Below are 25,594 nucleotides of genomic sequence, written 5' to 3' on the forward strand. Positions count from 1 at the left end.
GGCGACCTGTAGACCAGACCCCGCCCAGGCTCCGCCCAGGCTCTGCCCAGACTCCGCCCCATCAAGGGATCGCGGGAAGCCACAGGCCTTCCAGCTCAAAGTAAAACGGGACTTCGCGATTGGGCGGGGCGGAAGGATTGGGTGGAGCTTCCCAGTCTTAGAGGAGCCGCTTGAAGGCGTGGCTTTGACGGGGCGTGACCTGTGGCTCCGCCCCCTTCCGCGAGCTCAAAGCGGACTGCGGCCGTGGGGGCGGGGTCAGAACACGGGTGGCCGATCCCAACGCGGTTCTGTGGGGCTAGCCACCGAGCAGCGCCTCGGCGGGGCCGAGCAGGTACTGGCGACCGCGCGGGCGTCTCGGGCTGGGCCAAGCTGAGGGCAGGAGCCTGCTGGGGACCACGGAGGGCGCTGGGGTCGGGGCCAGTGTTGCGCTTCCTCTTGCGGGCCTGGGCCCCTGCCTCCGCCCCCGCCCCCGCCTTCCTGCGGCGAAGCCGGCTGCGGCAGGGCGGATTGGCGCCTGCGCTGCTTCCTGCGCCCGAGACTCTGCCAATGCTTTGGGCCCGGGTGGGGGACAGGGGAAACTGAGTCATGTCGGGATGGTAGTAGGCCTGTGCGGGAGGCACTACCCCCATTGGACTCCAGGATGAGCCCCCTACCTGGCCACGCTTTGGGGTCCTAGACTTCTCTGATTTCCATAGGGGCCACGGCCCCTCTGTGCCGCCCCCAGCGCCTGGGAGTCCTCATCAGCCTCGACCCGTCTGGGAATGGCCAGGACCCGCTCCAGCAGCCTCCTTCCCCACCCCTCCCCCTCGCGTCCCGAGCCCCCGTGTGCTCCCTCCGCTGGCTCCGCACAGTGTCAGCTTACACGCCTTATATAGTCCGAGCAGGCTTCTGCGAGGCCTGCCTGTCGGGACCTGGGGGCGGGGGAGAGGAGCGCCGGCCCCTGACTCACCCTTCGGTCCGAGGGTTAAGGCTGGCTTGGGGGGAGTCCATGTCAAATTAGCTCTGCGGCCCACTCCTGAATGAAAAGAACCTCAAGACTGAGTGAAGGGACCCCCTCATCATCCAGTCCCTGGGGGAGGGGGATTGCCCCTGCTTCTGCAAAGTGAGGTCTGCCAGCCACACCTGACAAGATGTATGCCTGCTGGTGCCCTGGGTGTGTTCAGAGGCTGCTCGTGCCTTCCTGGCACCAGTCCAAGGTTGGTATCCAGAGCTGGGCCTGCCTGTACACCCACCATGCTGTCCACTCACCTTTTCTTTCCTCCCAGGAGCAGGCACCATGGATTCCTTCAAGGTGGTGCTGGAGGGGCCTGCACCTTGGGGCTTTCGGCTGCAGGGGGGCAAGGACTTCAATGTGCCCCTCTCCATCTCCCGGGTGAGCCAAGGTTGTGGGAGGTGCTATTCCCAGGGGTCTTTGGGTGTCAAGTCTGTGGTGGGTCATGGGAAGAATGTGAGCAGGAGTGAGCCAGGTCCAGTAGGGCAGGAGGTATCTAGGTCCAGAGATGTGGTGGGCACCCACCACAAAGGCTCTCAACCAGGTGGGTACTGGGAGAGGAGCACCCACAGTTCCCCAGCACTGTCTTGTACTTGATGCCATTCCACAAAGCTACTGGGGCCAAATCTGAGGCCCCTGGGGGATGCCCATTCTGGAGCAGGGGAGCCTGAGGACTCCAGGAAGTATCTAACCTGCTTGAGGGAGCAGTGCTTGGAGCCAGGCTTCAGGAAGAGCACTCTTGACTGCAGGATCTCACTTCAACCTCATTGCCACCTGGGAAATAGCAGTTGTCACCCTGTTTTTCCAAATGATGGAACTCAGGGCTCAGAGAGGTGGAGGGGCCCTTTCAGTGATTCCTTGGCAAGCAAGGATTTGAATTCAGGCACTGGGATGGTCTGCAGTTTGGTGGGGAGGAGGACACTCTCCAGCCTCTGTGAGGTTCTCTATCTTCATCCCCTGGTCCTATTCAGGATGCAGTGGCCTCTGACCCGAAGCAAGGGTGTGGAATGGGGCTCTAGGGTTCTAACTTCAGCTCCTGAGGGCCTTCCCTGTGAGGGGCGGAGCTGAGGGGCTGGCTCCTCCCTGTGGCAGGGGTATTGCCTTATAAGCCCAAGAATGCAGCCCCACGCTGGGATGGCCAGCTGGTGGCTGGAGTCTGCAGAGGTGAAAAAGGCTGGCTGAGGCCTGAACCCCTAAATGCCATCGGTGGACCCCTCAGTGGGTGACCATGAGGCCATGGCTCCAACTGTAGGGTCAGTTGTGGGACACAAAGAGGGTGCCCAGAGAGAATGAGGCCAGCCTTTGGGCTGGTGTCTGTGGCCTGAGGGTCAGGAGGGGGTAGGGACTTCCTGCCCCCACATCGCCTGTCCAGAGAGGCCCACCCATGAGCCCAGTGGGCAGGCAACTGTTGGCAGGAAGCCCAAGGCAAGCATAGCGTGGTGGGGGCCAGAAGGTTGTCTAGGCACTGCACAGCCTGAGAAGGGCCCCAAGACCAAGTTTGTCTATGGGAGTTGGCTTGGTGGCCAGGGCAGGCAGGCGGTCACTGTTCTTTCCTGGGACCTTTCCATGGGGTTCTCCTGGAAACTGCCCTGCCCCTGGGTAGCTTACGGCAGTGGTCCCCCAACTACACAAACCCACCTCTACGCAATCTTCAACTCTTGCCAGCCCTGAAAACGTATTCTACATCTCCCTTTCTGGGAAAGTGCTGACCACTGTGGCTGGGGAGCCATAGGCTGGACTCTGAGACTCAGTTTCTTCATTGGTGGAGATGGGCAACATAGTAGCCTGAGGGATGGACTTTAAGATGTGGCCTGTTGGGGGCACTCTGGGCCTGAGGTTCCTTGTCAGCAGCCCCAGCTGTGGGTGGGGCCACAAGCTGAGCCCAGCCCTGGAGTTGGACCTGGGCCCTGATGGGTGGTGGGGTAGGGTGGTCTTTTCTGAGGTAGGCCAGCCCCTCCCTCCCCCCTGACCCCAGGGAGGAGGGAGGGGCTAGGGCTGGCTGTGGGCCCAGGCCTGGGAGATGAGGTAATGTCTGAGACTTGGGGGTTGGGCCGCTCATTGGAGCCCTCAGGCTGACTCACCCTCACCCCTTGCAGTGTCCAGCCCTCTGGCTTTTCCCCTCCTTGAATCCTCAGACCTCCCTGCTTCTCTAGCCACCCCACCCCACCCCACTCCCAGGGTTTTCTCCTGCTTCTCTCTCCACCTCTCTGATCACTGCTCTATCCCTCTTGTGCTTCCTATCCTCCTCAATCAGGAAAGGAAATTCCCACCCCTCAATTCCCCACCCCTCCCTGAACGCCAGCTGCTCCTGCCCACCCCCAAGACCTCTATCTACCTCAGGCTCAGCCCACACCTCCCAGGAGTCAGCATGTGTGGGTAGGGAGTGGCTGGACCAGGTTTCCCTTCTATTGACTCACCATGACCTTGAGTAAGTCACTTCCTTTCAAGGGTGTCCCTTTTCTATGCTCATTATAAGGGGTTGTTGGATTGAACTGAAAGCAAGAGAGATCTAGGCCCCAGACCCAGCCAGAGAGTAGCAAGTTGTTCTAGGTGGGCTGACCTCTGAGTTGGGTCCCAACACCCAGCAGAGGTAGCCTAGTAGTGGAGCCTTAAGGTCGGCGTCAGACCTGGTCCTGCCTCTTGACTAACTGAGCAGCTTGAGGCAAGTTACATAACCTGTCTTTTTTCTCATGTGTAAAATGCATATAATTTGAGACTCCACTCCACAGGTTGTTAGAAGATTCACTGTTAGTATGTGACAGTACTAGGTGCTCAATAAATGTAAGCTGCTTTTGTTACCATGTAGCAGATGAAGAAGGAGGCACCCAGCTGTCTTGCCCTTATAACCTCCCAAGCATGCAATAGAGCCAGCTCTCTCTTCTTGCCCTAGTCAGTCTTGCTGTCAGTCTCTGCATCTGGTCTCTCTGCCTTCTGGAGATCTCTCTGGAACCTCCTACCTCCCCTCTCCCTGCCTCAACTCAGTCTGTGCTTCAGCCCACTAAGGAGCCTCCTGGGGCCACGGATAGCCAGTACCTCACAGTTCTACCCACCCCCCCCCGCCCGACCTATGAAGTGTGAATTTGCCTTCCAGCACTTCCCCCATAAAAGTCTACTTAATGCCAGGCTTCTTGCCAGAAACCTGGGCAACCCTGTGGGCTTAAACCCATGAACAGCTGTCCCACCCCTTTCTGGGTCGCTGCCTCCGGGCTAGAGGGCCAGTAGGGTCCAGTGGGATTTGTCAGGGTTACCTCTATCAGGGGTCTGGGAAATACCCCACTGGAGCTTTCAAACTGCTGATGGCCCCTCCTAACCTCAAGGCCAAGTCCTGGTTCCTTCCCCGCCCCAGCATTCAAGGCCATCATTAAGTAGACTCTCTCACCCCCTGGGCAACACATCCCGTTGTCCTTTCATCAAGGCCCACCACTTCCCAGAAGTCCTTCCTGGCAGGCTCAGTTCATGCTAGTGGTGACCATTACTGCCAGCCACTATTACCTTATTTGCCACAGGAACCAGAGATTCCCAAGGCAGAGCCCAAAGGATTAGGGAAGAGGGTGATGTGGCAATTGAAGGCTTGGGGGTGACACTCTTTTACAGCCCTAGCTGACACCTTGGGCCCCTTTCAAGCACTTCATGGGGTACCTGGAGATGATGGGGGCCTGTTCCTGGCTCTCAAAGGGTCCTGGCAGATCCCTGCAGATGGCTGCAGGACAGGGTGCTGGGATTGTAAGAGGTCAGTGAGAGCACCTCTCAGCGTCACAGAGGAGCTCACCATATGCACAAGCCAGAGGGTGGGTGAAATAGCCCAGGCAGGAGGCCAGCAGGGGGTTCAAGGGCTGTGGTTGAAGTTGAGAAGCTTGGGGTTTAACCTGAAGGTGGCTACTTGTTGACATCATAGCAGTTTCTGGGCTGCGGGGAGGAGGGTCATGGAGGTGAACAAACAACTAAATAAACAGTGATTGGGGTGATTGTGAGGTTCAGATGAACTCCACCCCTCCCAGATTGTTTTAGTATTCAGCAGCTGCCCAGAAATATGTTGAATGAAAAGGCCTCCAGGTTCTAGAAGTGGGGCAGCTTAAGCAGAGTTGACTAATGTTGGCTTCAGTTTGGTCTGCAGAGGCTTGGGCCTCCATGACCTTCCATCTGTCTGCAGCTGACTCCTGGAGGCAAAGCTTCACAGGCAGGCGTGGCTGTGGGTGACTGGGTGCTGAGCATCGATGGTGAGAATGCGGGGGGCCTCACACACATTGAAGCCCAGAACAAGATTCGTGCCTGTGGGGAGCGCCTCAGCCTGGGTCTCAGCAGGTACAAGGGCCCTGGCCTGTCTAGTGGATGGGGGCACCCTAAGGCCTGGCCTCCTATCACCCCTTCCCTTTCTCCTCCAGGGCCCAGCCGGCTCAGAGCAAACCGCAGAAGGTAGGCAACGGACGTGGGACATGTGAGCGAGACATCTGGGTGGTTGGAGGGGTAGGATTGGACTATTGGGCTGACCTGCCCTCCCCGGCAACTAGGAGCCTTGATACTTCCATCCCTGGCCTGGAGTAGAGGATGGGGCCAGAGCTGGGAGAGTCTGGGAGACTGGGAGTTGGTCCGGGAGCTGCCGCACGGTCTGGGCACCATGCATGACTGCCTATCTGTCCGCTGCCTTCCGCTGGCCTGTGCTACAAGCCGTACTCGTCTGCCCTTTGGCCTGCGTGGGCTGAGATCATTCCTCCCAAATGGGCCCCTTGAAACCTGAGCACCCCCCCCCACCTCCCCTAGACCTCTGTCCAGATGTGTGGGGGTGGGGCTGGAGCACCGCTGTCCTCTCCACGACACGCCAGGGGGGCATTCACCTCCGGCTGAGCGTTCCCCCTGCCCAGCGTCTTCCCTGCCCGCCCTGCCCGGCTCTGTCTCCGCTCAGGCCCTGGCCCCTGCCGCGGACCCCCCGCGGTACACCTTTGCACCCAGCGCCTCCCTCAACAAGACGGCCCGGCCCTTTGGGGCGCCCCCGCCCGCTGACAGCGCCCTGCAGCAGAATGGGTACGTCGGTCCTGCCCACCAACCTCTCACGCCCACGCCATCTGTCCAAGGCCCCAAGCCCGCTGCCCGCGCTGCTGCTCAGTCTGCGTTGCGCCTCAGCCCGGCTGGAACCATGAGGCAGATCCGTGCGGCAGTGACCCCTGGCGGCCGGGGCGGGGGCTGTAGATACAGGGCCCCTCTGAGGGTGTGGCTCCTGCCCAGGGTCTGCCCTCCTGGAGGCTCTGAACTAGGCAGGGCCCCCCCAACTGGTGGCCTGGGATTGGGGTGTGGTGTCGGGCCAACTGAGCCCCAGACACTCAGTACAGCCTTGCCCCTGGCTACTCTGACCCCTTGCCATTTTTCTTCTTCCTTGTGTCTGTCCCTTTGTCCCTTTATCTGTCCATCTGTCTATTTCCTTCACAGGTGCAGACCCCTGACAAGTCAGTGAGCCCCCTCTGCCTGTTCCTTTCTTCCTTCCTTTTGGCATTCTGGGCGGTGGTCCCTCCCTACCCTAGCTGCCCTCCTTTCCTCTCACGTAGCTACCCTCCCCACCCCTCACCTAGCAGGGCCCTGGCCTTGCCCTCCTCCACTCTCCTAAGCACCATAGCCCACATGCACCAATGCTGGGAGGGGCTGCCCCCACTACCCACCCCCAGCATGAAGTTCTGAGCCACGCCCTCCCCACAGACAGCCGCTCCGGCCGCTGGTTCCAGATGCCAGCAAGCAGCGGCTGATGGAGGACACAGAGGACTGGCGGCCTCGGCCCGGGACAGGCCAGTCCCGTTCCTTCCGCATCCTTGCCCACCTCACGGGCACCGAGTTCAGTAAGTGCCAGCCCAGGGCAGGGCGGACTCTCCTGCTGGCCCCTAGCCTGGGCCTGGGCTCAAATGGAGCTTGCTCTGGTGCCCTGTGACCTTCTGCCAGGGCTCAGGGCTGGGGTGGCCTTCTGTCTTCCCTTGGTCAATGCCTGCCTCTGCCCTCTCAGTGCAAGACCCGGATGAGGAACACCTGAAGAAATCAAGGTAAAAGGATGGGCAGTAGCCCCTCTTTCTTACCTCTTGTCTCTTCCATTCCAGCCACTGCCCTATGTCTGCTTCTGAGGGTCCACAACCAGGGCTCTCCATTTTCCTTTCTTCTTTCCTTCATTCCTCCCTTCCTTCCTTCCTTTCTCCCTGCCTCCCTCCCTCCCTCCTTCCTTCCTCCCTTCCTTCCTTCCTCCTTTCCATCCTCTCTCCCTTCCTCCCTTTCACCTCCTTCCTTCTACTTCCTCCTTCTTCTCTCTCTGCCCCCCCAGGGAAAAGTATGTCCTGGAGCTGCAGAGCCCACGCTACACCCGCCTCCGGGACTGGCACCACCAGCGCTCTGCCCACGTGCTCAACGTGCAGTCGTAGCTTGGCCCTCACCGGCCGGCTGCCCTCTCTGCCTCTCTCTTCTGTTCCTCCCACCGAGGGCACCCCCCTTGGTTGCTGCAGCTTCTGCCTACCCACTCCTTTCCTGCCCCTGGACTGAGCCTCCTGCTGGCCTGGCAGAGAGCCTGGCTCTGTCTGACACTGCCTTCCCTCTTTGCCCTATGGTACTGCTATCTGCCAGGTCTGTGCTGGCTTAGGCATGGAAATAAACATTCTCAGCCCTGCTTTCTCCGCCTTTGTCTTCTATCTTTGTGGGCTTGTTTTGGGTGTGGGGGTGTTAGGTGTTCAAACCCAGTGTGGGCCATGCCAGTCTGGGTCTCAGTGAGGGGTAGTACCTGCCATCAGAGCTAGATCTCTGGAATGAGGAAGCCCCAAGAGCTGCCTCAGAAGGGAGAGCCCTTCTCCACCTCCCAGTTCCACACAACAGACCTGATGGCTAGAACCTGGCTAGGAGAAGCTGCCCTACACATACCTATCCCAGTGGGACCTGGAGTTCAGCCCAGCAACTCTCATGTACCCAGTCATCTCCCATGGGGCCAGGAAGACCAAGGTTGGGGGGTGGGGCCGTGCCAGGAGCTCCAGCCATACAGGGCCTTGAATGGCAGATCTTGCAGCCAGGTGCCCAGGACAGAAGCCCCAGCCCCAGCCTCAGCTACACCCCAGGAACCCTGGCCTGGTGAGAGAGAGTGGGCTTGGGTCTTGGGAAGGGTGGGTAGCCTCCAGGGGCATGCAGGGTGGGGGGGGGGGCGGTGCTCCAAGTTGCCCTTGGCTTGACCCTCTGACACTTGGGGTCCCTGGGCAACCCCCTGGAGCCACTTTCCTTGGCCCTGGCAGGCCCTACCACCCCCAGCCCCACTAGCCGCCCACCCTGGGCTGTGGACCCTGCATTTGCTGAGCGCTACGCCCCGGACAAGACCAGCACGGTGTTGACCCGGCACAGCCAGCCAGCCACACCCACACCTCTGCAGAACCGCACCTCCATCGTGCAAGCAGCCACTGGAGGAGGCACAGGAGCAGGTGGTGGCAGCAATGGCAAGACTCCCGTGTGCCACCAGTGCCACAAGGTCATCCGGTGGGTGGCCCGGTTCCTTTCCTATCCTGGCCTTTCCTGTCCTAAAGCCTGGCCCTGGCATCTTTCCGACCTCTGCTCCCCCGTCTGCCTCCCCACTCATCTCAGCTGTCACTGTGGGAGGATAAGGATTCAGTTCCCAGTTGCAGTGGGGGCAGGGACCTGGCCTAGGTCCTCAGATTCTGCATCCTGCATTACTTCCCCCACCCCACCCTGCATCAGCCTCTATCAGTGTTTGCCCTGCTGAAATGGAGGAAGTACCAACAATACATTCAAGCAGCACCCCTAGAAAGGCTGCTGTCTGGGCAGGGAAGGGCCTGCCCCTCCCAGCTCCTCTGCCTCTCCTTCCTTCTCACTTGGTCTCTGCCAAATCTCTGCTTTCAGAGTAGACAGGCCAGAGGCCTCTCTCTCCTTGCACTGTTCCCTGGGGCCCAGCAAGGTCACACAGCCCCCCAGAGTCAGTATGCTGGCTTCTAGAATCTTGGTAGTTCTCAGCCCTGGTCTTGCACTGCTCTCAACTCCTGTCAGCTCTCAGGCTCTGCAGAGAATCCCCTTCTTCAGACACCCTCATTTATTTGGGACCTGCAGGCCCTTCTCCAGGCCAGATGGACTAGGCAAGTGGGACAGGGTGGGCACCAGGGTCGGCTCAGGTACCTACTGGTCTTCGGAGCTGATGGGCACTCTGGGCCTCCCATCCCCAGGGCACCAACTCCTCTGGTTTGTCTCATTAGGCCCAAGTCAGCAGCCCCCACCCAATGTAATCCTCCTTATTCCAACACTGCCTCTGTCCCCATCTCTTGTCATCAAAGCAGCACAGTTTCATCACTGTGTCATCACTTGGGTCACCTCCCAAGCCTGTTTCTCCTTTATTTGGAAAATTGGGAGAAAGGGTTTCCCTTCCAGGCTTCAGAACAGGTGTTCACTAAAGCCACTTGGGCTCTGGCCAGGACCTCCCACCTCTTCTGCATACACTCCCACTTACTGCCCTCGCCTCCCTCTTAGGGGCCGCTACCTGGTGGCACTGGGCCATGCATACCACCCTGAGGAATTTGTGTGCAGCCAGTGTGGGAAGGTCCTGGAAGAGGGCGGCTTCTTTGAGGAGAAGGGTGCCATCTTCTGCCCCCCCTGCTATGATGTGCGCTATGCACCCAGCTGTGCCAAGTGCAAGAAGAAGATCACAGGCGTGAGTAGGGCTGGCAGGTGGGTGGGAGGGTGAATCTGACCCTGTCAGCATTGAGGAGTACTATTGAGCAACTCTTAGGCCTAGAGGCTCTCCTGTCATGAGCCCTTTGGATCCTTAGCAGCTTCATAAACAGGCTGCTACATTGGCCTCATTTTGTGTTAGCCAGGATCCTCTTAACAAGTGACCAAAATCCTGCTCAGAGGGGCTCAAGCAAGAAAGAGTGTACAGGTTTCCCCGGTTCTCTGAAAGTAGAGTGTTCCTATGAAAACTTTCCCAAGCCAAAATGGCATAAAGTGAAGAAGGAAGTACTGCTCATTTATATGGGAAAAAAACTTGAGCATTCCCAGACCCAAAAAATAACCTCTTGTAGGCTTTTCTGGTACCTTAGGACACATCTTGCTAACAGATGCACGAAGTAAATTGAGATAAAGCACAGATGCTCATAGACACAGTTCAGAACTGTGGCTGCTTGATGCTGAGATTCTGAGTGTGGTTTCCAGGGAAGGAGCTGGGCGGGGCCGCTTGCTGCTCAGGGTACAGGGTGTGTGCTGCCTCAGTAATGGCTCACTACGAAACAAAACGCTGAACGCTGTTTTCACTTTTCGCCTTTCTTCCTAAAAGCAATATTCCTTATAGGATTCCTTTCAGTTGGCGGGTCTCTCATAAAAGTGAGGTGGTGTAACATTGACATTCGAAAAGCGAGGGATATGTGTATCAGCTCAAATAATCAGAACGCCCAAGGGGCACCAACTTCAGGCCCTGCTGACTGCAGGTCTCGGGGTCATCAGGACTTTTTCCACTACTTGAGTCTGTCTTTGTCTGCGTTGGCTTCGTTGCCCGCGTACTTTTCCCAAGAAGGTGGCAAAGATGGTGCCACAGTGGTGCCAGGGTTACATCTCCCCAGCTTAGCACTGCAAAGAGAAGCTTGCACCTCCGTGCAAGCTGATGCGCCAAGGGGCCCGGTGCTGATGCTCACTGGAATAGCTTGTGTCACATGCCCATCTCTGGACCAATCCCTAGGACTCGGATTAGCCAAGCCCAGGTGACACCCACTGAAGCAGGGGTCAGGCAGCCCTACCTGAACCATAGACTGAGTGAGGGAGGATTGGTTCCCTGAAATAAAACAAGATGACATTACCCAAAGAAAGAAGGTAGGTGCTGATGAGGCCAAAATAAGAGATGCTGGCTGTGTCCGTGGGATTGCATTCAGCTGCAATAACTAAACCCTACTGCAGAGATTTAAACAGAAGCGGTTATTTACTTCAACTATAAGAATTCCAGAGTTGGGGCGGCTGGGTGGCTCAGTTGGTTAAGCGTCCGGCTTCTTCTCAGGTCATGATCTCACGGTTCGTGAGTTCAAGCCCCATATCAGACTCTGCCATCAGCGTGGAGCCTGCTTGGGATTCTTGCTCTTTCCCTCTCTCTCTGCCTCTCCTCTTTCAGTCTGTCTCTCAAAAATAAAAAAAATAAAACATTTAAAAAGAATTCCAGAGGGACACCTGGGTAGCTAGGTCAGTTGAGCGTCCGACTCTGGCTCAGGTCATGATCTTAGGGGTCGTGGGTTCGAGCCCCGTATCAGGGTCTGTGCTGACAGCTCAGAGCCTGGAGCCTGCTTTGGATTCTGTGTCCCCCCTCTCTCTCTGCCCCTCCCCCACTCATGTTCTGTCTCTCAAAAGTGAATAAAGATTAAAGAATTTTAAAAATAAAAAAATAAAAATAAATAAAAAGAATTCCAGAGCTGAAACAGCAGCTTAAGGATGCCTTTAGTCTTTTCCTGCCTTTGGCTCGGAAATCCTTAGCATGTGGACCCTTGTCCCCAAGCCTATCATATCATGGTTACCAGATGACGACTCAAGCCCCAGGCCTGATATTCTTGTATATTCAGGCAGGAAGGAGAGGGAAGGGCCAAATGGCATTATTTTAACAAGGTTTTGCTTTTTGACTCTGGAAGGAAAACCAGAAACTTGCTTCTCCATCTCTGTGTTTGGAATTGTTATCCTATGAGCACCTGGGCTGTGGGGGATTTTGGCAAACTCAGTATTTTAGCCTTTGTCTCCCATAAAAAAGGAAGGGGAAAAGGAAGAGTATCATGACAGGCTTTGGGGAGGCCAATCCACAGTGTCTGCCATGTCAGTGCATGAGAGGACAGAAACTGACAGGTAACTCAATGTGTCTGAAGGGCATAGAACTATGGAGTGACAAAGCCAGAAATGCAGACACACAAATTTGTGATTCAAAATCCTGTTCTTTCCGGGGCTCCGGGGTGGCTCAATCGGTTGAGCGTCCAACTTCGGCTCGGGTCGTGATCTCACAGTTCGTGAGTTCCAGCCCCACATTGGACTCACTGCTGTCAGCACAGAACCCCGCTTCAGATCCTCTGTCTCCCTGGCTCTCTGCCCTTCCCTTGCTCATGCTCTCTCTCTCTCAAGAATAAATAAAAACATTTTAAAAAATAATAATAATCTTGATTTTAAAAATCCTGGGGTGCCTGGGTGGCTCAGTGAGTTAAATGTCCAACTCTTGGTTTTGGCTCAGGCATGATCTCACGATTCATGGGTTTGAGCCCTGCGTCGGGCTCTGCACTGACAGTGTAGGGACTGCTTGGGATTCTCTCTGTCTCTCTCTCTTTCAAAGTTAATAAACACTAAAAAATCCTGTTCTTCCCACTGAAGCTAAGCACGCAGTAGAGCCTGGTCATATTTTCTGCAGGGCAACCTAGCTGCCAACAGGAGCCAGGCTTGGGACTTTGGTCAGTGTGTGTCATGAGCAAAGAGTGATGGGCCATCTGCCTTCCCCCATTCATTCTCTTAAGTGTGGGCAGTGTGCCAGATAATGTGACCCATGCTTGAGGACACGTTGTGAAGTAACAGGCCCTGCCCGCAGGAGCTCACACTAGGATGGGAAGACTCAGAGGATGTCAGGAGCCAAGGGTACAGTCAGAGGCAAAGGGGGCAGAGCAGGCAGGGTGAAAGCTAAAGGGGTTCCTGTTGCATATGTATGGAAACTGACACCCAGAGAGGAGGAGAAACTGCCCAAGGTTACAGAGCATGAGAGCTATGCTGGAGTGGCCCCAGGCACTGTTGACTCCCTGCTTGGGCTCTTCCTGACATTCATGCCTCTCCTTATTTCTGGATACAGAGGCAGAGGTACCAGATGTGGCCAGAGAGCTCTGTGGTGATGTTCATATTAGTAAGGATTACTTTGAGCATGAGCAGTAGAAAACTCAAAATAGTGGCAGCTTATTTCCCACTTAAGAAAGTCCAGAGGTGGGCAGTCCGGGACTAGTAGACAGATCTAGGCTTCTGTATCTTGATCCTTGGCCATTCTCAGCAGAGGCTTACTAAACAGTCCAAGAAGACCCTTGAGCCTCAGCTAAAATTTCCACGTTTCAGCCAGCAGGAAGCTGGAAAGGAAAGAAGGAATGGAAGTCTTGTGGCAGCCATCTTTAGAAGATGCTGCCACCCAACCCTTGTGCTTCCATCCCATTGGCCAAATCCCAGTCACATGACCCTGCTGAGCTGTAAGAGAGGCTGGGAAATATAGTATCTTTGGGGCAGTCATGTGCCCAGCAAAAAATGGAGGTTCCATCAGTAGGCAGGAAGGGGGAATTGGATATGATCACAGTCTTTGTCACTGTAATGCCAATTTGTGTTGTGGTGCACTTAAAGTGTGTAGGCATCCAGCTTCACAATTGTACTATAGGAAGTCAGTTTGGTATTCCCGTCTTTTAGATGAGGGAGTTTTGCCCAGGATCATAGTCATTTCCCAGCCAGCCTAGGCCACACCCCATTAGGCTGTTTTCACAGAATGGGCTGGATCCCAGAACCTTTCCTGAGCTGGGCATCTACAAATCAAGGCCCTCCTGTTCAATCACTGCTCTGTGTTACACTGCACTCTTGTCCTACCTCACTCCCCCTTCCCGGGTGGGCAGGGTTATCACCCAGGCCACAGATGGGAAGCCAAGGCTAATAGGGCCTGGCTGGCTCCCAGGTCCTGGAGTAAGCCTTGGGTGGCAAACCCTCTCGTGCCCCAGCTCAGGCTAATGTTCCACAGAAACTCAGGGGCCCTTAGCTTCCCCTCTTACAAGGACTCAGGGCCTAACAAACTCTAGGAAGCCCCCACCTCACCCTGGGGGGAAGGTGAAAGAAGCTTACCTCCGCAACCTGCTGGGTGCTCCATGCCCTGTCTGCACCCAGAGCTCAGAACTGTGCCTGCCCTGGGAGATCAGCGTGGAGCACGAGGAGAGAAATACAGGACAGTCTCAGTGGAGATTGTCTCAGTGGAGGTGGAGGGAAGCAGCATAGCATGAGTGACACATTAGATGGGGCCTACCCTGGTTTGGGGACCGCATCTGGAATCCTATACTCTTTTCTTTCGTTCTTTCATTCTTTCTCTTTCTTTCTTGAGAGAGAAAGAGCACGAACTAGAGAAAAGGCAGAGAGAAGGAGAGAGAGAATCTTAAACAGGCTCCATACTCAGCACGGCGCCTGATGCAGGGCTTGATCCCATGACCCTGGGATCATGACCTGAGCCAAAACCAGGAGTCAGACGCTCAACCAACTGAATCACATAGGTGCCCTTGGAAACCTATACTCTTTAGGCTCACCTCTCATCACTAGCCCCTCTCCAGTGCTCCAGTCATGTGGGCCCTTTCATTTTGCCAGTGTGCTGTTTCCCTTACCACAGGGCCTTTGCACATTCTGTCCTCTCCACCAGGAATACTAGTTTAGCACCCTTTTTATCTTGTTCCTTCTGATCTTGGACTCATATCATTTCCTTAGGAACACCTCCCGTGAGACGTAATCCTTCTACCAGGCTAGGGCTCCCACAGTTTGCTCATTACTTCCCAGTCCTTTTGCCCCAGGTGTGAACTCCATGGGCTGGGACCAGGGCTGTTTTGCTCTTGCTTTAGATTGGTCTCTGTGTACAGGAGGTGGTCAGTAAATGGTTGAAGGAATGGATGGAAGTGGCCTCTAAGCTGAACTTTAAAAATGAGTAGGAATTAGCTTGAAGAAGGGTCAGGAAAGAGCACTCCAAGCAGAAGGAATAGCTTGTATCACAAGGTAACACCTGGGAAGGGTGTGAGATGAGGCAGAAGAGGTGAGTGGGGGCCGTGTTAGGAGATTGGAGCTGGGGCTGATGAGGTCAGCTGTGCTGCAGCAAGCTTCCTCTGGGAAGGGGGAAACAGAGCTAGGGAAGGGAACAGGCTGCTGGGGCCTGGGTCAGGGCATTGGGGATGGGAGAGGCAGACAGATTTAGGAACTAGGGCGTAAAATAAACACTGGTAACTGACTTACAGGTTCTTCTGAATACCAGCAGAAATCTGCCTCCCTGCTCACACATCCACTGGACCCAGCTCTGGGCTGCCCATGCTCTTGCCCGAGCCCCCTGTCCTGCCAGCTTGCAGCCAAGTTCCTTCCCTTGGACCCTTTGTCCGCTCCTTGAAAAGAGGCAACACCAGACAGTGGGAAGAGCCAGCTTTGAAGCTAGCCAGACTTGGGCACGAAACCCATTTCTACCATCTCTTGACTATGTGACCTGGTGCAAGTCACTGTCTCTGGGCCTCACTAAAATGGTGGCAGTAACTTCCTGGCCAGGATGGTTGTGAGGTATATGTGAGATGTGACATAGATGCAGAGGGCACAGATAGGCCATCTGAGAGCTAGGTGATGCCCACATGTCTTGCTTGGTCTACATTGTCCTTTTAAATTAATGGGCAATAGGGGCGCCTGGGTAGCTTAATTGGTTGAGTGTCCAATTTTGGCTCAGGTCATGATCTTACAGTTTGTGAGTTCAAGCCCTCCATTGGGCTCGCTGCTGTTAGCACAGAGCCCGTTTCGAATCCTGTGTCCACCCTCTCCCCCTGCTCCTCCCCTGCTCACACTCTCACACACTCTCTCAAAAATAAATAAACAACAACAAAAATAATAATAAATTAGTGGGCACCATTTGAAAATCAGATTTCACTTTAACACCTAGATTTCAACCTGACCCTTCCAGGCATTTCTGCACAAACTGGTCTTCACCATCCCTACAGGCAGAAATAGGTGCTCCCCCAACGACACCTTGGCAGGCACAGGGTCTGGGACCCCCAACATAAATGTAGGAGCATTCTTTTTTTTTTTTTTTTAATGTTTATTTGTTTTTGAGACATAGAGAGACAGAGCATGAAGGGGGGAGGGTCAGAGAGAGAGAGAAGGAGACACAGAATCTGAAACAGGCTCCAGGTTCTGAGCTGTCAGCACAGAGCCCGATGCGGGGCTTGAACTCACAAACCGTGAGATCATGACCTGAGCTGAAGTCGGACACTTAACCGACTGAGCCACCCAGGCGCCCCTGTAGGAGCATTCTTACAACAACCTGCAAGGCTGGGATTAGGTTCCCAGATCACAAGGGAAGGAACCAACTGTCAAGAGAAGGTAATTTGGCCAAGTTACCCAGCTAAGAAGCAAGGTCTGGTTGGAGCCACAGATCCGACCCCCTCAAAGCCCCACACTGCCCTCTGCCTGCTCTAGATCTGAATGCTGCTGACCCTGGTTGGCCCAAGGGTCCTCAGGATTGACAGCCGAGGCCAGTGAGAGCACAGACTCTCCCTGAGCCTCTGCTTCCTCCCACTCCAGTAGTGCAGGTTAACTCGCAAATATTCGCTGATGAGCACCCACAGAGACAGGCACTGTTACAGTATATCCACTAATAGAACAGTCACAACTGGCTCCCTCCTGGACTTTACATTTGAGCAGGAAGAAGGGAGGAAAGGCAGATGATAAGCCGTAGACACAATAAGTAAATTACTTGGTGGTGTGTTAGTAAAAGTGTTCAGGGATAAAGAGAACAGAGTTAAAAGTATTGGGAACATGGCATTGGAAAGGCAGATTGGGAGCACATGGGTGGCTTAAGTCGGTTAAGCATCCGACTTCAGCTCAGGTCATGATTTCATAGTTCGTGAGTTCAAGCCCAGCATCAGGCTCTGTGCTGACAGCTTGAAGCCTGGAGTCTGCTTCGGATTCCGTGTCTCCCTCTCTCTCTGCCCCTCTCTTGCTCGTGCTCGGTCTCTCTCTTTTTCAAAAGTAAATAAACATTAAAAAAAATTTTTTTTAATTAAAAAAAAAAAGGAAAGGCAGATTAGGAAGTATTAACTGGTGTTGTCAGAACGGGCCTCATGGAGAAAGGGATATTGAAGCAGAAACTTGAAGGCAGTGAGGGGTGAGACGTGGAGATACCTGGGGTAGAGCAGTCCAGGCAGAGGGGACAGCCAGCGTGAAGCCCCGAGACTGGCGGGCCCGGTGCATCAACCATAGGCAAGAGGCCATGTGGGGAGCTCAGAGGATACAGAGGCCAGAGGGAAAGGCAGGGAGTCATTCGAGCAGAGGGGAATGTGGACTCACTCAGGTTGGTATCAGTCTGTAGGGGCAGAAGGAGGAGCTCAGAAGTCAGTGTTACTGTGCATCACCAAGGCCAGGGTGCCTGAGGTTCACATCCCATGTCAGATAGGAAGTGAGAAGTGGGCAAGATCTGGATGCACCTTGAAGGCAGACCCAGCAGGAGTTCCTGGAAGATCCGATGTGGTGCATGAGAGAAAGCAGGGCATATGGCCTGAGCAGATGGAAGGATGGAGTTGCTGTCAACTGAGATAGGGACAGCTGTCGGGGAGGCAGGTTTGGGGTACAGAGGTTAGGAGCTGAGATTTGGACACGGCAAATCTCAGAAACATAGTGGACATCCACCGGGAGACCTCAGGGCCGGAGGCAGAGTGAGAATGGTGTATGTGCAGATGTAACATTTACCACAGGAAGGAAGAGGGCCCAAGGCCAGCCTTCCTGTGTCCCCAGCTCTGGAGAGGAGGGGCCGAGCTGCTTGGTGACTGTAGCATCCTCCTAGGAGATCATGCATGCCCTAAAGATGACCTGGCATGTGCACTGCTTTACCTGCGCGGCCTGCAAGACGCCCATTCGGAACAGGGCCTTTTACATGGAGGAAGGCGCACCCTACTGCGAGCGAGGTAGGGGGGTGGCGAAGGGGGGGGCACGGGTAAGGGATGGGGGTGGGGCAGGCCAGAACTCAGTGCCCCCTTCCTCTCTGCCTCCATCCTCAGACTATGAGAAGATGTTTGGCACGAAATGCCGGGGCTGTGACTTCAAGATCGACGCAGGGGACCGCTTCCTGGAGGCGCTGGGCTTCAGCTGGCATGACACTTGCTTCGTGTGTGCGGTGAGTGCCCCCCTCCCTGGACTTGGGTCTCACCCCTGTGCCATGTTCTTTACCAGCCTCCCTCCCACCCCCTGCCTCTGGAATTCCTGAGAGGTTGGGACGGGGACTCTCCTGCCACCCCCAACCGCATGTGACTTGACCTTGGCTGTCCTCAGATATGCCAGATCAACCTGGAAGGAAAGACTTTCTACTCCAAGAAGGACAAGCCCCTCTGCAAGAGCCACGCCTTTTCCCATGTGTGAGCCCCTCCCATCCACTGCTGCCTCATCCAGCCCAGCCAGAGGGATTGCCAGTTCTTGAGTCATCACCCCAGATTTCTGGATAGGGTTGGCAAAGGTCACCCCAACCCCAATTCCTGGCCTGAGCCTGGGGTTCCCTGGGCCCTGCCCTACCCCCTCCATTTCCCCCCACTCCCTCCACCACCACCACCACACATCGGTGCTGGCCACACCAGTCCCTGTTCACATTCAGTGCCACAATAAACCTATATCCAGCTATGCCCTATGTGTGCTGCCTATGCATTAGGAAAGGTGTGGTTTGAGGCACAGCAGGCTGGAGATTAAGATGGTTTTCCCAGGGCTAGCCATCCTGGTTATCCTTGTGATGGGGACTTGGACAGCTCATGGTCTGCAGGAGGAGGTAAATGGGGATCGCATGTGTGCGCCCCAGCACCTACAGAAGTGGGGGGTGCCTAATCTGGACTGGCTTGGAGGTCAGAAAGGAGGAGTTGGAGGTACATCTGCAGAGATGGGGTATGGAAAACAGTGACAGCCAGAGTGAAGGCCCAGAGGTGTCAGCCCCGTGCTGCAACAGAGGGTAAGGCTGGAGAGTGCAGCCCTCAGGTCCTGGGAAGCCACAAGTGCCAGGCCAAGGAGCTGGACTTCATCTTGAGGGTGGGGTAGGGGTGTCAGGGCACAGAAGAGTGTGAAATAGGAAGCAACCAGTTCAGATTTGTATTGTAAAAGAGCTCCAAGAACTGTGAGCAAGGTGGACAGAAGGAGAGGGACGAGGAGGAGGGGCAGGAGCCACAAGAAGGGAGGAGCAGAGAGTGATTTGGCAGAGATGGGACCCGATGACAGATCCCATGGAGCCTAGAGTGGGGGCCTGAAGGATGAGAGGTCAGGAGAGGCAAGAAGGCAATTCTGATACGCATCTGGAATATACCAGCCACTGCTTACACTGTCCTGTGCCATCCTCCCAGCCACCCTGTGAGGTGTTTACTCTCATTGTAGACATGAGAGGTTAGGAGACCTGACCAAGGTTTCATAGCTCCTGAGCCCTGAGCCACACTAGACACCAGGCCTGAAGCTGGGCACACAGTCCCGGGATGGGCTGGCACTAAGCACCTTCACCAGCGAGTGTCCTTTAAAAGCTCCCTTCTGCCTGCTATTTCAAAACCTGGAGGCTCTGGTGGTGGCCCCATGTTTCTCTGGGGCCCCTTGCTTACCACTGATGCCCTCCACCACCCTGGGAGGACTGTCCTCTCTCCTATCTCACCTGCACTAGAGAGGGACCGAGGAGAGGAGCCCAAACTAGGGCTAGGATAACTCAGCCTGCCCATGGCCACCTGTCCTTCAGGGCTCCCTGACACGAGGACCTTTAGCACATCTGAAGTTGCTGACGTTCTCAACAGGTCCTTGGGCCCATCCTTTTTAAGAGAAGAAACGGCCACTCTGTTGTATTCTCTTGAGGACCCCTGGAGCATAAGTGCAGCGCTTCCTGTGTTATTTTCAGAGCCTAGAACAGTGCCTGGCACATAGTGGATGCCCAATGAATGTTAAATGACTGGATGACATGCCTGTGGGACATTTAGGTGACAAATTCAGAAAGCGGATGAAGAGTCAAGTCCGTATTCACCTCAGATTCAATTCAGGAATGAGTTTGGGACAGGGATGGGGAGGTCACAGATGCTTGTAATTGATGGCCAGAGAGAGGGCTGAGGAGCAGGGCCCAGGTAGGTCACAGCAGGAGTAAAGCAGGTGAGATGCGGTTTCCTTTGGAACTAAGACATCCCTAGCATATTAAACACAGTATCTTTCACTTCCACAAAGAAATGCACTCTCTCCCACTTCTCTTGAACCATGAAGCCCTCTCAGTCCATCCTTGGTTTCCATGGATACAAGCGAGCAAGAACACAGGGAAGGATGCTGAGTGCTGCTGGGAGCAGTCTGGGGGGAGCTTCTGGGGGCAGCCACTCAGCCTGAAGCAAGGGCCGCCATGTGTGAATGCTGAGCTGTGGCCACATCTGACAGTTTACCAAGGGCACCCAGAGATTCAGACTTTAATATGAAATCTGGTTTCTGGATGTTGGCAACTAAGTTAGATTCTTTTTTAACCTGTTTAAAAAAATAATAATAAACATGGAACAAATCCAGCATGAGGACAGCCACGGAAGAAATGAGAGGGCAGGAAGCGGCAACATCACAGCACTGGGCAGAGAAAGCAGAAGGAACCTCCAGAGGCAGAGGACAGATGACAGCCTCTGGAGAGCTAAGGGTAGGGAGGCGAGGGCAGGGCAGGAGTGTTTCCAGAAGTTGCCAACAGTGTCATCTAGGCAGATAAGGCCAAGGAGTCCCCATCGCATTTCGCAACAAAGTGATGATGTTTGCCAGATCAGTTTAGCAGAGAGCTGGGGCAGCAGCCAGGGTTAGAGGAACTAGGCGGGGGAGGGCCGGTGAGATGTAGAATGAGAGTAGATGAGAGAGTGTAGACAACTCTCTTAAGAGGCTTGGCTGTGGTGGGCCAGGAGGAAGTCTGACCACTAGCAGCTACAGTCAGCTGGGCAGCCAAGATGGGTGGAGGGAGGAAGATCGGCGGTATCTGCCCAGGGAAGGTGGTAGAAGAAGGGGAAGTTGGGATGGGAGTGGGGTGGGGGCTGAGGCAGGGTTGGGGGAACAGTGGGGACAGAAGGGTGAAGGACAGAGAGTTGGAGACCGAATCTCAGGAAAGAGGAGCTAGCCTAGATGGAAATAAACACAAGCCTGGAGCACCTGCTCTGAACATTGCCTCTCTCTACCTGGAACCACAGGGCAATAGCTTATATATAATTTAATCCTAGAAAATCACTTAAGAGAGATGTCACTAAAGGCATGTTTCATATGAGGGAACTGAATCTCAGAGAGTGAAAATGACCTGTCCAAAGCCACTCAGCCAGAACATCCTGGGTATATTCCTCCAAAGATCAAAAGCTGAGGTGCTCCCCACTGCACCTCCCAACTGTCCCCTCCAAACCTTAGAGCTGCAAGGATCACAGTGTTCCAAAGCTGGGGTGTGAGGCTGTGCGGGTGGAGGCCATGGGAACTGGGAAATGTCCTTGTGCCAGGCAGGGAAGGCCATTAGCGCCCTTGGAGAGTGCAATCTCCAACCAAGAGGGCAGAGCCCACAGCGGGGGCATGAGTGGGCAACCAGAGAGGCAGCAGGCAGAGGAGGGGCTTTTGCCTGCTCTGAGCAGTTTGAGCTCATTTGAAGTCAGCAGGAAGAGAGGCAGTGCAGGGTGAGGGACTGGAGTACAGAGGACAGAGAACTGATGATTCTGGTCCTGCCTCCTCAGTGCCGGCTCCGATGTAGTCTTGGAACATGCACAGTCCCGTGGACCCCTCCAAGCAGTCCTACTAGGGGAAGGCAGCTGAGACCGTGGGGTAAAGGGCTGGGCCCCTCGGTACACGGATTCCAACAACCCTGTGAGTGGAGGAAGGGCCCCACCTCAATGGAGCCTAAAGGGGGGAGGAGGACTAGGGCTCCAGGGGCTGTAGTGGAGCAAGAAGCTTGCTGGGAGTCTCGGAAGAACTCACGGGGCCAGGCCAGCCCTGGGAGATTGTGTGGTGAGGTCACTGCGAGTGGCCAGGGAAGGCCCCAGGACAGGACTGGGTCCTTCCACTCAGAGCTGGGGCGGGGTGGGGCACTAAAAGGCCAACTCAGCTTTCACCCATTTCTCTGTCACTGACAAAAGTGACTACTACTTGGGTAGATTAGGAGGGACTCCTGCCATTCAAACGAGTTTAAGCAAAGACAGGAATAATGTGGCTCATTTAACTAGAAAAGTTAATGGTAGTGGGAGTCTCTCTGAGCTTGCTTTCTTGCTTACTCTCCATGTGTCAGCTCTGTTTTCCTCATGCTGGCTGTATTGTCAGGTGGCTCTCCCCATTATTGGCAAAGATGCCCCTCAACCAGCCCCAGGCCCACATCCTGCCAGCTCAGTAGCCCAGGTGGAAGCTTTCTTAACGGTTCCAGCAATAGGCTCAGAGCTAACACCCATTGGACCGACTTGGGAAACATGTCCATCCCTGAAGCAGTCCCTGCAGCTGACCACCAGCGTGGACTACATGCTCCCCTCTGGAGCCTGTAGTGGAAAAGCAGCCAGAAAACAGGGATAGGGATGGCACTGGGCACACTTCCTCCCCCCCACACCCAGGACCCCGGCCCCCTGACTCTCACCCTAGTCTCCACAGCTATAGCCTCAAGAACTACTTCTGACCGAATTCTAGCCAGGCCACACCCCTGGAAATGGGGGTGACAGGAGGGGAAGCAGGGAGAGCATATGGTTGTGAAGTGACATGGGATAGACCTGGGTTCCCTTCCAGGCTTTGTTCCTCACTAGCTGCATGCCTCTGGGCAAGTCACTGCCCCTCACTGAGCCTCAGTTTTCCCATCTGTAAAACAGTAATAACAGCTGACACATCAATAGCACCTACTGTATGCAGTTGTCATTTTAAGCACTTTCTAGATACTTTTTTATCTTTATTTTTTTAAAGAACTTTATTACTTTTTTTATTTGAGAGACAGAGTGCACACAAGCAGGGGAGAGGGGCAGAGAGAGAGGGAGAGAGAGAATCTTGAGCAGGCTCCACGCACAGCACTCAACTCGGAGCCTGATGCAGGGCTCAATCCCATGATCCTGGGATCATGACCTGAGCTGAAATCAAGAGTTGGATGCTCAACCAACTGAGCCACCCAGGCAACCATCTAGAAATGTTTTAAAAATCTTCAAACAGACCCCCCTGTGAGTAGGTACCATCATGATCATCCCCATTTTATAGGTGAAGATGAATGAGACAAGAAAGGTCCAGCAATGAGTCTAAGGACACATGGTTAGCAAAGTCTGTGCGGTGACAACAATGGACTTATCAGGAGCAGAGCTAATGTGGTGAAGTGGCTGAGCACTCCCACCCCCTAGGGGCAGATGCCTGGGAAATGCTGTAAGCACTGTAATGATGACAGGCACTCTTGAAGTTTTGCTTGGTTGGAACCTGGCAGAGGCAGGATAAGGACAGAGAAGGCTCTACCGGCTGATGCTGAAAAAGTCCTGAGGCCAACATATCAGCCTTAAAACTTTCCCTGAGAGATGCTGAGAAGCACAGAACCCTGGGGCGCCTGGGTGGCTCAGGCAGTTAAGCGTCCCACTTTGGCTCAGGTCATGATCTCACAGTTTGTGGGTTCAAGCCCCACATCTGGCTCCGTGCTGACAGTCTGGAGCCTGCTCCGGATTCTGTCTCCATCTCTCTCTACCCCTCCCCCACTCATGCTCTGTCTCTCAATAATAAACATACAAAAAATTTTTAAAAAAAGAGAGAGAGAGAAGCACAGAACAGAAAGATGGGCATGGGGAACAGCCAGGCTTCAAGGAGAAAGGAAGGGGTTTCTCACCTTCAAGCCTCCATCTAGTCACATTTTATCCTTACACTTCATCAAAGAGGAAACTCAGAGAGGGGAAGCCTTTTAGCCAAGGTCACACAGCGAGCGACCAGCTTCTAGATCTGAATCCTCCCTCTTTTTTGTTTTTTCTACTCTGGAGACCCAGAAGCCACTGGACCAGCCTACCAGTGTGGAGGGGAGCTTGTGCTTTGAGGATGGGAGAGACCTGATATGTTAGGGACCTGAAGGGTGATCAGTGCTGGGAGTGGTAGGCAGGAAAGCCTGGTGGCAGGACCTCCAAGGAGGCACTCAGCACCCACCCAGCCACCAGGTGGGCTTCTGGGTTCATTTCAGGCACAGCAGGTGGCTGAAGGAAGGCAGATGCACAGAGGAGAGAGTGATCAGTGTGACCTTCCTCTCACTGGTCAAGAAAACTGAAGATGACAATGGTGCCACTGAATTTGGGCAACTTAAGGGTCACTAGTGACCTTGGCTGGAATGATACCAGGGACAACAGGAGCAGGAGGAGACAGATTGCAGATATACAAATTATACAATGATGATGATGATGATGATGCAGAGGGATGAAGGGTGAGAAGATCAGAAAGAGTGGGCTCCAGGACATGTAAGCAGGGAACCCTCTTTCTCTCCTGAAAATAGAGAAAACGGGGCATGGGACATGTGAGGACTCTGTACTATCTTTGTAATTTCTCTGTAAATTTAAAACTGTTCTAAAATTAAAAGTTTATTTAAAAATAAGGATGGCAAAGAGGTGAGAATGGGGTGGCTGGAGAGAGTTTGTAGGTGGCTGGGGGGAGGCAGGAATTTGAGGAAGGGAGAGCATGCTCATTGGACTTCTGTTTTTTTGCATGTGAAACTGACTGAGCAGGAGGCTGGTGATGAGGAAGTGGTGGGGAGTCCTGGGCTAGGACATGTCAAAGGAAGCAGGAGGGGCATGAGGCCTGAGATCCCTCTACCTACCCTTCCCAGGCATCCTTCAGCCCTGCTGTGGTCTCCTCCCTAGAGGAATCCCAGGGACTCCCTAGAATCCCAGGGACTCTGCCTGGGCCTTGTTCCAAGTAGGGGCTATGGAGAAACTGCTAGGGCCAGGGGTCCATGGGCATAGTAGGTGCAGAGTTCCCCAGGCAGGTGTCTGTGAAATGTTTGGGGTTTTATTCCTACTCCAAAGTACCAGGATTCACTGCTGATCCACTTAAACTGTTCTTCTCAGAATAATTTGATTGCCCAACTCAGAACTCAGAGGCCCAGCTGGGGACCACTTCTCTACTTCCTGGACTGGACCAAGTAAAGTTGTCTTGTTTCTGTCACCTTCCCACAGAAGATGGGGGTGGGAGGTTTTGTAGGAGATGGGAAAGGCTTCTTAGAGCCGGGGAGGGTTTCAGGGTCTCACCTCAGCAAGGAGTGGAGATGTTCCGGGAGGCCCTGGCAATGGTGCTCACCCCCACACAGGGGACTTCTGTGCTCAGAGCTCTGGGAAACAAAGGTGCCAGGGGGACTGGCCCTGGAGTGTCCTTGGAGGAGCCCTGCCCTGGGAGTCTGGGGTTAGACGCTGCTTCCCTGCTTCCGGAACTCTATTTGGGATTCCTCTGAGAGGCCTGAGGCTTGGGAGAGAAGGCAAAGGAATTCCTAGGCTGGCCCTATTTGGAGGCAGCAAGTAAGGGAGGGGTGCTCAGAATAGAGGTGGAGCAGGGATGGGGAAGAAGTTCCGAATGCTGGGGTAATGAGCTGGGTTGGGGCTGGGCATGGTCAAGGAAGCAGGGATGGAGGGGTGTGGTTAGGAACTGAGATCCCAATGGGAATAGGGTAGGCTGGACTGAGTAAGGTGCTGCTAGCTATGGCTGACTGTGAATGTTTGGAGGTGTGGGCTGAGTATGGGGTGGGAGTAGGCAGGGAAAGAAATTGGATTTGGGGTGGAGACACAAGTGACAGTGGATAGTGATGGGGATGGACTAGGAATGGGCCCTTCGGAGGTGGGGATGAGCTGCAGATGGGCCAGGGTGGCTGGTCCAATTGGGTTGGGTTAGGGGGTTGGGACAGAAATGGGTTTAAACTGGTTTGGGATGACGGTGAGGCTGGGACGAAGA

The 25,594-nt window shown here is 54.6% G+C and overlaps 1 protein-coding gene across 5 annotated transcripts; it reads left to right on the plus strand.

Moving 5' to 3' along the window:
• The first annotated feature begins 176 nt into the window (after positions 1 to 176).
• PDLIM7 (PDZ and LIM domain 7) lies at positions 177 to 18,378 on the plus strand. Of its 5 annotated transcripts, none has more exons than XM_049647750.1 (13): positions 177 to 331; positions 1,266 to 1,372; positions 5,142 to 5,293; positions 5,374 to 5,404; positions 6,413 to 6,429; positions 6,677 to 6,813; positions 6,975 to 7,011; positions 8,004 to 8,074; positions 8,233 to 8,470; positions 9,470 to 9,650; positions 17,529 to 17,649; positions 17,743 to 17,858; positions 18,014 to 18,378. In XM_049647750.1, exons 2-13 carry the CDS (start codon positions 1,277 to 1,279, stop codon positions 18,098 to 18,100), a joined length of 1,284 nt encoding a protein of 427 aa, XP_049503707.1. In that variant the 5' UTR covers positions 177 to 331; positions 1,266 to 1,276; the 3' UTR covers positions 18,101 to 18,378. The 5 variants fall into 5 exon arrangements, with proteins under 5 accessions (XP_049503707.1, XP_049503705.1, XP_049503708.1 ...); XM_049647748.1 differs by lacking the exon at positions 6,413 to 6,429 and adding an exon at positions 5,892 to 6,010 and having other exon boundaries at positions 179 to 331; XM_049647751.1 differs by having other exon boundaries at positions 180 to 331; positions 8,013 to 8,074.
• The last annotated feature ends 7,216 nt before the right edge of the window (positions 18,379 to 25,594 follow it).

This window comes from Panthera uncia (genome assembly GCF_023721935.1).
Source record: "Panthera uncia isolate 11264 chromosome A1 unlocalized genomic scaffold, Puncia_PCG_1.0 HiC_scaffold_17, whole genome shotgun sequence".
In the NCBI taxonomy this organism is placed as follows: domain Eukaryota; kingdom Metazoa; phylum Chordata; class Mammalia; order Carnivora; family Felidae; genus Panthera; species Panthera uncia.